Below are 13191 nucleotides of genomic sequence, written 5' to 3'. Positions count from 1 at the left end.
TCCAGAATGTGATACTCCAGTAGGTAACTAGGTCAAAAAGAAGGGTGGGATCTTATGCAATTGGTCATACTTTAAAGTGAAGCTGTGTAAGGTTGGCATACCAGCAGAGTTCTATGGCACCCATGGGACAGAAGAAAACCTCATGCCTCATCCACAAGCAGTAAAATCAGTCAGGCATTCATTGCAACTGGGGCAAAATATTCACTCTGCATTTCCCTGTTACTGGAACCCAGCTAATCAGTGAGAAGGGGCTTGCAGGTTTAACGAGCTTATTTAATTCCTATATTTACACACCTTGGGAGTATTATTTTGTAAATATTTGAGAATTGAAGGCTTGTAAATTTATTTGCTCCATCTTGTATCTGCCAGCAGAAGCTGTGAGAAATCACTAAGAATCCCATTTTTTGAGAGGCTAACATCCTTTTTGAGGTGATGGCGATTTCCTCTGAGACATGCTGTGGCCCAAAGATTCAGCAGCAGCAAAAGGAACATCTGAGGAATGCAGGTAAATCTGAATATACCTTTGCCCCTCTCTAGAAATTCCTATTTCATTGTACTTCGTGAGTCACCTTGAGAACTTTGGTTAGTGGGTGGGTTTAAATCCTCTCAAACAAACACACAACTTCTTACAACTTATCTCCCCCAAGCAGCAGTTTATTTTCTTTAATTCCAAAACACTTAATTTAGAAGTCTGGCATCTCATCATCCATCTTAACATGGGCTAACATTGACACTGCGCTGTCAGAATACACAGGCAACTGAACAGCCAAAGAATTTACAAAAAATAAATCATGATTCTTCATAACTGCAAAAAAAGCTTACAAGTATCAAAATCAAAACCTCAAGATGCATTGCCTGAAACCAAGTCTGTGCACATAAAGAGTGAAACACAGATTGTTATAGAACCTCACATTTTAAAATTGATGAACAGGACAAAATCAGTTCACATCTGCTTAGAGCCACTTCCATGTTTTGCATGTATAAGATGTACTGCTGAACTGACATAATCCACTCCAAGCAGAAAATTTAAAGATTCAATTTTCGATCAATTCTCCTAAATCATTTCCACTCTTTTATTAACCCATATAATATGAATCAAATGAAACTAAAATGCCTCATTTTAAGTTTCTTCCTGCACAATATGCCACTATGATAAACAGGGCTGATACACCATTTAGTCCAGCAATGCCCATGAAGCCCCATCTGAAGCAGCATCTGGCAGACCTCACAGCTGTGCCAACAATACATTTATGCTTAGCACTAAATACATAGTGTGATCGTGGCCAAGAAGTATTGGTGATGGTGATGAGGTGGTGGTTGATGGGAAGCCGTGATCTGGGGAGCTCTTCAATTGTTGCCTTCCCCTGCCTCCTCATCCTGCTGGTCACTTGTCCAGAGAGTGAGGTTGTCTCGAAGGAGCTGCATGATAAGCGTGGAGTCCTTGTAGGAATCCTCGTTGAGTGTGTCCAGCTCCGCAATGGCATCATCAAAGGCTTGTTTGGCTAGAAGGCAGGCCTGCTCAGGGGCATTCTGGATTTCATAGTAGAAGACGGAGAAGTTGAGTGCCAGCCCCAGCCTGATTGGGTGCGTGGGCTGCATGTGCTCTTTGCTGATTTCAAAGGCTTCTTTGTAGGCAGCCTCTGATGCTTCCACAACGCTGTTCTTCTTCTCACCTGCAGCGACTTCTGCCAAATAGCGGTAGTAATCACCTTTCATTTTCAGGTAGAAGACCTTGCTCTCATATTGAATGTCACTGCAGTTCTTGATCAAGAACTTGTCTAGCAGGGCCAAAACATCATTGCACACTGTCTCCAACTCCTTTTCAATCTTCTCCCTGTAAGCTTTAACCTTTTCCAGCTTCTTCTCATTCCCATCAGCCATGGTTTTCTGCTCTATGCTGCTGATGACTCGCCAGGAAGATCGCCTGGCACCAACTACATTCTTGTATGCTACAGACAGCAGGTTCCTGTCTTCATTTGAGAGGGGCTCATTCAGCTCGGTCACCTGCAAATGCACATAGAGATATTAAGACAAGTTTTGGGGGCCAAATATACCATCCTCCAAACCATACCACATGTACAAGTTTCACCCATATCTATTACAAAAGCCAAAAGACTCTCTGGGCCCTTATGGTTGCAGAGAAACTAGTCTTTCAACACTGGAACTTCCATTCCATTAATCAATAGAAGGACAAAAGACCTCTCTATGCTCTCTGAACATGGAACACATTGACAACAGTTTTTCACCTCATCAGCCATTTGGAGGTTTAAAGTAACTCTGCCTTGCATTGATGAACATAGTAAGGACACCGTAGGAAGCAGACAATGATTCAAGTGCATCTCCACCCTCAGGCAGAAGCGGAATGATTTTACATTATGTATTGAGAGGACAACATTCATATCGTAAGCACAAAGCAACATCAATAATGATGACAGATTACAGGGCTGGAAAATTCTCTTGCACTTAAAATTAAGGTGTGGGTGACTAAGAATTTATAATGTTTATTCCTACACAGATCTGGCACCTTTAATTTTTATGCCTTCAAAAGAGGCTAGAATAGCAGCTGTGTTAGTTTGCTACGAAATAAATAAATAAATGGCGTTAAAGAACAGGACCTAAGGCCCATCAGATTTATTGAGACAGAGGATTTGTGGACTTAAAAGTCCATGAGCCCTTTTTCAGTGATTGCTCATAAAAGCATAATCCTAGCACCTTGGAACACATATTCAGCCCCAGTTGATTCATCTTTCACAGGCTGAGAAAAAGGATCCCTGCATTGCATAGAGTCACATCAGCTGAGAATCAGAAATGCAGCTATAACTTCCCTGAGTCTGTGGCTGCTTAGGGAAGGAATGATCTGGCTGCTAAGACAATGGAAACTGCCCTGCTGAAAACTGGAAGCAGCATGCAGTAGGAAGCAGGAATAGAGCAAAGAGAAATATCTTCTAGCTCCCCAGCATCCACTGTGGAAGTGTGGAAGGCAAATTAGCCCAAAGCCATCCTGTTGTGGGAAGAAGATATTGCAACTTCCATAAAGAAAAAAATCTGAAGGGTTGAGTGCTATAAGTGACCAACTAAGGGAGGTGCAAACCTTACTCAGTGTGAGACATAATTAATGCAACAATCAACCAGCTATAAATGTGCAAACCAAGAAGTAACATCACAGTTTTTCTACAACATTTAACTCAATTTGAGGAAGAAATATAAATGAGGAAATTTTGTATACAAAAATGCATGTGATTTTCCTAAAGCTTTCATAAGAAGAATTAAAAACATCTGTATTATTAAAATTGATTTTCTTTCATTTCCATCTCCTAAATTACAGCTAATGAAATTCCCTATATAAGGAATCTGGAAATGAACAGAGTCCTCATCTTGGAAATGTAGATATGAACTCATTGTCTACGTCACAAGTTACGTGGCCTGTGGCAATCCTGTCCACTAACAAATAATTCTACTTATGTCTCTAGTATAAATAGCTAGCCATATGTGTGTACAGGACCAATGGAACACCCTGTACTAAAATCTGGCTCAGGCAAAAAAAAAAAAAAAAAAAAAAAGCAAAGCACTGCTCCTTTCAGAGCACTGCAAAAGGCTCAATGACAAGCAAATAGTAACCCCACTGGAGGAATAATGCACTTTTTACCAAATAAAATTCCTTTACACCTATTCACATTTATAACTCATTCCACCTTTCATTCTAACAGAATACTGCTCCACAGCTCCTTTACCACAGGGGTAAGGGTGAGGAACTAGTTAGACAGGAGGGTGTCTTGATTAAGGGAATCCTGCCCCTACCTGTTACTGTCCATTTGTCTTCTGAAAGGATAGATACAGCTCCACTTTCACAGTATGGCTCACTTCTTGCCTACTAAATGTAGGCGATATGGGTCACATTCAAGTAAATTGGGCAGCTCTCCACACAATGCTATGCATGCTTTCTTGAGACAAAAATCCTCACCATAAAGCAAAGATGTCTTAAGCTGAAAACCTTTGACTGAAGTTTGTACATGAGAACCAAGCCTCTGCAAACCTGCTTACCATGGCAAGTGTGGTGGTGTTCTCTGATAAGCATGACATACAGCCAGCAATGCAAGCTAAAAAGGTAAACCTCTGCCCCTCGCTGTCCTTTCTTGTTCTGGAGCAGGAAAGAAGGGTGCAGAAGACTAGACACAGCAGCCTGAAGCTATGCCAAACCACTCTCCTGATGGGCAACATTGCTTGGAGGTGCCACTACCTCTGACTAGTGTTGCCCAACCACCTATTCTCGTGCAGGTGCCCATTGGGCAACACTGCTCAAAAGCACTCAGAAATCCTCCAAACACCTTCACTCTGACCTAGCATGCTACCCCCCTCTCTACCCAGAGGTAGGGCAGGGGCTTGCATACAAGATGGGGCTGGCTTTTACACAACACTGATAAGAATGTGCAAGTTCTCTATATTTCTCTTTGGAGTGGCAGCATGTTCTAATTTCACTGTTTATTAGGATCAGCATCTCAATTTCTCATGAAATAGGGAAGAATATGTAGCAGACAGCAATAAAAGAGGCAATATAAATTCCCTTGTGAAACATCAACCAATATAATTTCAAATGGGGAAAATGATCAAACCCCACCCCACCACCAGCAAGATGATCCTGTTTAGACATGCAGAAAGCATTAAGGTTACTAGCATGGTTAAATATGGCTGCACCTGAACTAGTAGCACTGATTTCAGCAAGACACAGTTCTGAATGGATGTCCTTACCCTAGAGTATCAAGCCATGTTATACAAAGTTGAATCTGTTCTAAAACCAATAATTAGTATGCAGAATTGTGGTAAAGACTCCCATCACTTCTAGTCTCCAAAAAGATGAGGCCAGAGTAAGGCAGAATCAAATGAGCAGTTGAAAAGAATGATATTATAACCATTTCACAGTTCTACAATAATAGTTTGAGCCTATCACATAAATGGAAAATTATGCCAACAACAAAGATGACATTGCCAGGTACTGTATTTTGTAGAGTGAGACAAGCCATCCCTTCTATTAACAAACATACAAGCCCTGTCCCCATTTTATATACTTCTCTAATCACCTTGGCTCCAAAATCTAAATTTTGCCTGAAAATGTATTCCTCAGCAGAGGCTTAGACACCCAGGGCAAGAAAGGAGCAAGCATATGCTGGCTGTCACCATTAACACAAACCACAGGGTGTTGACACCCTCTATGCAGCAGGCCAGAGACCTCTGGAGTATGTGCACACCCTGCTTCCTTGCAGTGCACCTAGTGATTCGCACTGCAGGGCCCTGGAGAGGGAAAGCAGGAAGCACTGGAGAATGATAGTGCAAATAACTAAGCCACACATTAAGATTAGTGACTTCCTCCCAAACCATGTATGCAAGGGATCCCTCTTGCACTCCCCAGACCTTTATATTCATCACCCCATGACAGGAGCACTATCAATACTCTTTTCCTCCCTCACATAACAGAGCCTATAAGAGAAATCCCTAGCGGAGGTTCTTTCTTTTACAGATAGCCCTAACTCCCCCTCCCCCAATCCTTCTCTTTCCTCCTTCTCCATTTATTTTATTTTTGCACTTGGTTTTAAAAGAGTCCCAAAGGAACCTACAGCTTGCCAACATTTGTGTTCTTCCTTCACAGCCTTCACCTAGGAATGTTCTGTATGGTGCCCCTTGTTATCAAGAGTCAGGGTGTCTAGTCATTTTAGTATATGTAAAGAATAATTCATGCAAATCTAGTGCAATTTACAACCTCCAGATTTAAGGCAGACACCTTTGAAAGAGTCATTTCCTATAACTTTTGCCTTGGGACAGGTACCCACACTGATCTCTTTTCCCTCCCTGTTTCCTTTCTTGCCTCTCTAACTCTTAAGTAAGTTACCCCACACTGCTTCAAGTGACATGGCTGTTTTTTACTCCCCTTTTTGTAGTAAACTGCATATTCAATTACTCTAAGCACTGCACTGTTGTCTTTTAGCTAATTACCCCTCAGAAAACATGTTTGCTGTGATGCACTGCAACCCTTGGGTAAAGATCCTAACACATGTCATCTAGGTATGCATGTGCACTACTATACATGTGTAGTCATTCTGGAATCATGAAATTGCTCTTTTTATGGTGGGAACTTCAAAAGTAGGTCAAAAGCAGACAGGAATAAATAGCAATCCAACCCCACAAGCTGCCCTAGAGCTGCACCATTTACATGTCAGACTATTGCTCAGACTGACAAATGGATCTTGAAGCAAAAGTATCCAAGAGTAGCTGTTTTAAAGACTGAATCCCCACTGCTACTGAAGCCTGCCTCAGAGCAGTAGGGTGTGCTTGTGCTACAGTAGCTCAGGCTCAGAGTCAGCATGCGGCAAGACAGATGGGCAGAAACATAATCATCCAGCACTGCGACTATCTCCAAGGTTGTGCAGAGGAAAGAATCTGAGGTAGAATCAAGAGTGTTAACAGACAGGAAGTATGGAGGAGGGGGTGAGTGTGCAAAATCCCCCTGCAAGCAAAAATGGGGAAACTGGGTAGTCATAAATACTATTCAGTCAGAATACTTTCATGGAAAACCCATAATGCCAATGCATGAGGGGAAATCCTCCAAAGAACTGTCAATTGATTTTGGTCCCTTGGATTTGATGCTCACTAGAGTAATAAAGAAGAAAGTGAAGCAGATGCAAGATAGCAGAGCGAGGATGAATCCTGACCACCTGGATTACAGAGAAGGAAACTGACATGCCTTGCATTTACATGCAATCTGGTATATTTTTTGGTGGGCCAAATAAAAAGCTGTCTGTCCAGTGGCAATAAGAAAAACAAACTTGTATAAGAATCATGTTATGTTATAGAATACTATCAAAATTTAATTAGATTTTAATCCTTTTTATGCTGCTGAATATTGAAATGACAAGAACAAAAGGCAAAAATAATAATTCTGAACCAGTCATTTGGAAGGTTATTGAGGCAAGTACCATATAAATGCAAAGGGGGGCTGCTGGAAATAAGGGAGATGGATAGCAGTATGGCCAAAAGGCCCTTTTTCAAAGTGGTTCAAGATGTTTTAGAAGCAGAGCCTCATTAGCATGAGGGACAAACTGTTAGGAAGCTCTCCAACAAAAGCCACATGAAATAGAACCCTTTGACAAACCTTATAGAGAAGAGCTTCCCAGCCAGATCTGCCCCAGGGCTCAAATCAGTCTCCATGCCACTCCAACAGTGCCCACATCCCCATTGCTCCACCTTGCCGCATGGCTCAGGGCTTGTCCTCAGCTTCTGGCACACACAGACACGCCAAGCTGTTAAAGGGCACTCCCTTAGTGCACTACATACACCCACTCCATCGTTGACAATGCCCATGTCAGCTGATAAGCAGACAGGGAGGGAAATGATAAAATAATCTGACTAACCCCACCTCAAGAAAGCCACACACACTCCTGTCCTGCCTAGTCACAACATACGTGTGTGGTGTGGTGAGAAGACTAAAAGGGGCTAAAAGACCCTTCCCCTTTCCCAGCTCATTCCCAGAGGATGGAGACTAACAGGCAGCATGCCTTAGAAGGGAGGCTGAGAGGAGAGATCTGTTCACTGATAGAACCAGTTCATTCTTTTACAGAGCATCCCCACCCACACCCCAACTTCTACTTTCAGAGGGAGGGCTGAGAGAGAGTGGGGGACACCTAGACCAGGCCTGAGAGAAAGGGGCCACAGCAGCTGATTCAATGGATAGCACCCACCCCCTCTGAACTGCCCCCTCCCAGCCTCTTCCCAGCTCCAACTACAGAAAAGAAGAACAAACCCTCCTCCCCCAGAAAGGCTTCCACAATACCCTCTTAAGATCACTTAATAGAAATAAAAGGGGGGGCAGCCTCAGAATAACAAGAACCTGAAAGAGACAGGTATTGCAAGGCATCCGCCTTAAAGGTTAGGGGGACTGAGGAGAAGGGAGGTGAGAAAGAGGGGGGACGACACATTTGGAGCGAGAAGTCTTGGTCACCATCGCCGACCCCCTTTCCTCCTCCAAGGGGGCGGCCGCCATCCTCATCCTCCCCGTGGGTGGGTCTGGCAGTGGGTCAGCAGCAGCAGCCCCTTCCTTCTTCTTCTTGGCTCCCCTCGCTCGGTCCACTCACCGCTTTCATGGCCGAAGCCATGTCGTCGTATCGCTCCGCCTGCTCGGCCAGGCGGGCTCGCTGCAGCAGCTGCTCGCGGTCGCTCATCGTCGTCGTTGTCCGGGGGCTGAGGCGGAGGCTCGAGGTGGCGGTGGGGTCGCTGGGCTGGGGCTGTGCGCGCCCTTCCGAGGCGAAGCTCCTTTCAGGGCCGGCCAAAGACAGAGCGAGGCTGAGGCGGCGGCGGCGTCGCCTCAGAAGCAGCAGCAGTAGCAGCAACGGCTCTCCCTCCTTCGCCTCTTTTTTACCTCAGGCAAGAGAGCGCGCGCACTCTGTGACTGACTGGACCGACTGGCTGCTTCGCGCACGCGCAGCTTCAAACGTCTACTCCCTCGCTCTCGCGCGTGCGCGCTCCACACACCGGCCAGCGCCCGACAGAGACAGAGACTCACCCACCTACCTACATACACACGCTCACTGCATGACACTGTGCGCATGCGCCAGAGAGTAAAGCGCCGCCGCTAAAGGGAAAGGAGGGCAAGTTGGATTCCTTGCTGCGATATTATATTTAAAAAAAAAAAAAAAGCTGCGCATGCGCACGCTTGACGAGGCATTCCCCTTATAGTAAAAAAGCGGGCAAAGTGGGCGGAGCCAAGAAGACCGCAAGGGAAGGGAGGGGTTGCGGAGGGCGCGTGCCCGTGCGTCAGCCCATCAGTCACGCGCGTGAGCCGCGGCTGGCCCCGGCGTTCTATTTCTAGCTGACGTCATCGGCTATAAATAGCTCCGCGGCGCTGGACGCGGGAGTGCGCGGGGCGGGGAGAGGGAGGCCGGAGCATGCGCGGTAGCCGTGCTGCATTGCAAAAGGGGTGGGCGGGCATTGCGGAGGGAGGCAGGGCGGAGGAGGAGGGAGGCGTCCCACGAGGAGGGTTGGTAGATCTAGAGACTGACCTCCCTAACACCTACCCCCAAAAAATCTCTCCCTGGGCCGTGATGCTCAGTGGTCTCAGCCTGACCTACCTCGAAGGGTTGTTGTTGCGAGTGTGAAATTGGGGCGGGAAGAGCTCGCTGAAAGAAGCGTAAGACTTGAAATGTTCTAAGTTTGCTGGGAGGTGGGCTTTTTCGGGAGTGCCTTTCACAGGACTCATTGTCTGTTCTCTTCTGCAGAGAGAAGCCCTTCCTTGCAAAGGTGGCAAGAGCCTTTCAGAGGGTAAACAAGCTTTGCCTTCCAGCTACAGTGGTACCTCGGGTTACATAGGCTTCAGGTTACAGACTCCGCTAACCCAGAAATAGTACCTCGGGTTAAGCACTTTGCTTCAGCATGAGAACAGAAATCGCGCGGCAGCAGGAGGCCCCATTAGCTAAAGTGGTGCTTCAGGTTAAGATCACTTTCAGGTTAAGAACGGACTTCCGGAACAAATTAAGTTAACCCAAGGTACTACTGTATTTTGAACTATGAAGAAGAGGAGGAGGAGTTTGGATTTGATATCCTGCTTTATCACTACCCAAAGGAGTCTCAAAGCGGCTAACATTCTCCTTTCCCTTCCTCCCCCAAAACAAACACTCTGTGAGGTGAGTGGGGCTGAGAGACTTCAAAGAAGTGTGACTAGCCCAAGGTCACCCAGCAGCTGCATGTGGAGGAGCAGGGAAGCAAACCCGGTTCACCAGATTACGACTCTACCGCTCTTAACCACTACACCACACTGCCCCAGCCTGATAGGGCCTAGAGTCCAAACACATCTTGAGAACATGAGGAAAATTGAAGGGGCGTTTGTGACATTAAGGGCAGCAGGTTGGGAGGCAGATATTGGCCCTGGGCTCAATGTTCCCCCGTGATCCTGAGTGAAGTGACTTCTGAGCCTCCAACTCGCCTCCGCCTGGCTTGCAAACTTGATTTTTTTCTCCTTTCATTTGCCGGGAAAGCATGACTTATTAATGCACAGCTTGTCTCTAAGTGCCCATTCCTTCTTCTCCCTGGCACTCAGACGTCGGGGCTGCAGCCTGAGCCAGGAGAAGAGTCACCCCCATCTGTTGCCATGGTTCAGGAGGAAGGGAGAAGATGGATATATTTGTCTCCGGTTGCTAAAGGCAAAGGAGGCAGACCAGCCTATCCGCACAGAGCAAGACCAGGACTATGTGTGCAACATCAGCTCTGGTGGGACCAAGTCTGCACGTTCTTATATATCGTCATTGTAGGGGTTGTCTCTGGGAAGGGCTGTCCTCCGCCCCCAGTTCTTTTTTTGCTAGAAGATTGTGGTTTAAGGAGGAAGGAGAGGAATCAGCCCCTTTGGGGGGTTTTTTCCTCTGTTTCCCATTTTCCCAACCCTCTACATCAGTTTACAATTTTTGTTCAAATCCTCAAATTCACAATTTCCACTAAAACAATTCATATACAGTGGTACCTCGGGTTAAGTACTTAATTCGTTCCGGAGGTCCGTTCTTAACCTGAAACTGTTCATAACCTGAAGCACCACTTTAGCTAATGGGGCCTCCTGCTGCCGCTGCGCCGCCAGAGCACGATTTCTGTTCTTATCCTGAAGCAAAGTTCTTAACCTGAAGCACTATTTCTGGGTTAGCGAAGTCCGTAACTTGAAGCATCTGTAACCTGAAGCGTCTGTAACCCGAGGTACCACTGTATTAGGGGAATCGCATACAGGCATGCATTATTGCCTGTATGCATACAGTGTACACATTGTTGTGTATTTTGGAGAAATACACTGCAAAATAGTTTGCAATTACCATTTTTAAGTCCTCACAAAAAATTGTCAGCATTTCAGGGGGCATGTTGCCTAATACTATACACTTTTGTTGTTGCAAATAATCTGAAATAAAATGCATTTTTTGTATGTCATTTCCTCTAACATATACCTTTCATACACACTGTTGTTGGAGACCTAAATCCAGAGTACAAATTTCAAAGGACCTCTGTTTTGGGGGAATGAGAATTAGGTTTCCATTAAAATGGCACCCCCTAATTTTTTTTTTAAGCAGGTTGAATACTGTTCCATTCATGTTTTTGCTGCTACATATGTCCTTAAGACAATTTGCATGAAGTCTCTCTGTGTCTCCAATTATAGGTTTGAAAGGAGGGCAATTAAAAAAAAAACCTTTGCATAAAAATTTGCATTGACTAATTTCTATGTGTAGGCATCTCTGGGCAAATTAAGGTGTGTGTGTCTCATCAGCAATATATTTTACAAGGCACCCAAGCCTAGTCCTAGCAAAGTTTTAAAAAATTAAGGGACGGGAAAGGGCAAAAAAATCCAGCGCTTGGTGCAAAAGACACCCAGGCTCAGATCCCAACCAACCACAGCAACCACAATACCACCTATGCAAAGAGAGGCAGCCATTTTCAAATGAATTTTATTCATAATTATTCCTTTATAACAGAAGGTCCATGCAGGAGGCAAATATCCCATTGAGAAACATTTAAGATGGTGAAAATTACCGGAGGGACCACAGAAAGACGAGGAAGGAAGTTGAGTCTTGAAACAATTAAATGACTGTAAAACTCTTGAAATGTATATAACTGAAAATTACGAAAAATAAGATTAAAAGAGAAACAGTTAGGATGAAAATGCTGGCCCTCCAGATGTTGGTGTCCCATCAGCCCAAACCAGCAAGGCCAGCGATCCAGAATGATCGGAGATGTAGCCCAGAACATCTGGAGGGCCTCACATTTGAGTTAAGCAAATAAAACCCTCAATGGACCTTGTGATCTGGAATCCTGCTTAAAAAGTAAACAATTTGATAAAATTACTGCAAAGGCCATATAACAATCTTACATTTCTATGGTCTCTGGCATGTGGCAAATGCCCCTCCCTCTCTCTTGCCTCCAAAGAGACACCATTTCCATTATTTCAGCTCGCAGCAGAAGTTCCACAACAGGAAAGAGAGCAGAGTGGCTTGGGGCATGCTAACTGCTGGGCACACCATACACTGAAATCACATTATTTCCCCCAGGGAATCCTGGGAACTGTAGTTTACCCACACAGCTACAATAGGGAACCTACAGTTCCCAAGATTCTTTAAGGAAAGCAATGTATGTTGGTCTTGTTCTCCTCCTGTGAGGCTTGGAATACACCTCTGTCCAGGTGGAACCTCTGAAGGCAGCTGAGCAGATGCCCATCAATGAGAGCTGAAACTTGACAGCTTATCAAACGGCCGAAGCCTTCCTCTGCAAACAAGCTCTGCAAAATAGTTACAAGAAATCTTGGAGTCCTTAGCAGACCCCAATGTCGAAAGTGGTTCTGTTTAGACTATGAACCACCTGAAAAGAGTTCCCTGGCACAGATGCAACAGATGGAGAATGTGGGTCTTCGCAACTGCAGCACATAGTATGTTCTGGATCCAGCACAAGGTGAGGCAGGAAGGGATCAGTGGAAGGCCTGTTAAAAAGGAAGGTCTCCCCTCCGTCGCCGCCCTTTTATTTTCTTTTCATTTCCTAGGAAAAACAGATGAGAAAATGGGGAAGGTAAGTATGCAAGCATGCTCAAAGGACATCAGATCCAGCCTGACACCACAGCAGAACTCTCCCTGCTTCCGGTGGGCTTTCTCCTCCATTAATTTCTCCAGCCCTCTTCTAAAGCCACCCAAGTTGATGGCCATCACCACTTCTTCGGGGACCAAATTCCAGAGTTTAAACTACACCCTGCGTGATGAAATCTGCTCCCCCTTTTCTCATATCCTATGCTATTTATGGGCACCCCTTCCACAGATAACTTGTCCCCACGAGCTTGTACAGCAGGCCCGTAGCTTCGCACTCACAACAGCCTCAAGCTTTGTTCTTTTAAAACTCAAGAAATGCCGCCCCTCGTTGCTTGACTTACGGGCCACTTTGCAAGATGGCAACCGCCTTGTGACATTGGTGGGCTCTGAACCCCTGGAGGGGCTGGATCTGTGTGATCCACCAGATTCACCTGGGCTGCGTGCCATGTGGGTGCTGCTGTTACCCCAAGGAAACGTGGCACTGACGGCGGGCTCCCTTGCCACCTCCCTCCCTCCCTGTTCTTCGTGATCCAGACATAGGGTTGCCCTTCCTGCGAGCCCCCAGCGTGGGAGGCAACTGCCCTAAGCTACCCAGCGCAGCCAACTTTCC

General features: G+C 45.6%; 1 protein-coding gene across 1 annotated transcript; it reads right to left on the bottom strand.

Moving 5' to 3' along the window:
- Window positions 1-623: 623 nt before the first annotated feature.
- On the bottom strand, window positions 624-8555 carry YWHAH (tyrosine 3-monooxygenase/tryptophan 5-monooxygenase activation protein eta). The gene is made up of 2 exons (XM_082203474.1): window positions 8121-8555; window positions 624-2004 (listed from the first exon to the last, which is right to left on the bottom strand). Exons 1-2 carry the CDS (start codon window positions 8205-8207, stop codon window positions 1348-1350), a joined length of 744 nt encoding a protein of 247 aa, XP_082059600.1. The 5' UTR covers window positions 8208-8555; the 3' UTR covers window positions 624-1347.
- Window positions 8556-13191: the final 4636 nt, after the last annotated feature.

Source organism: Podarcis vaucheri (assembly GCF_965113315.1).
Source record: "Podarcis vaucheri genome assembly, chromosome: 16".
Lineage (NCBI taxonomy): Eukaryota > Metazoa > Chordata > Lepidosauria > Squamata > Lacertidae > Podarcis > Podarcis vaucheri.
Note: the sequence above shows the minus strand (reverse complement) of the source record. Positions and strands in the feature narration are given on the sequence as shown.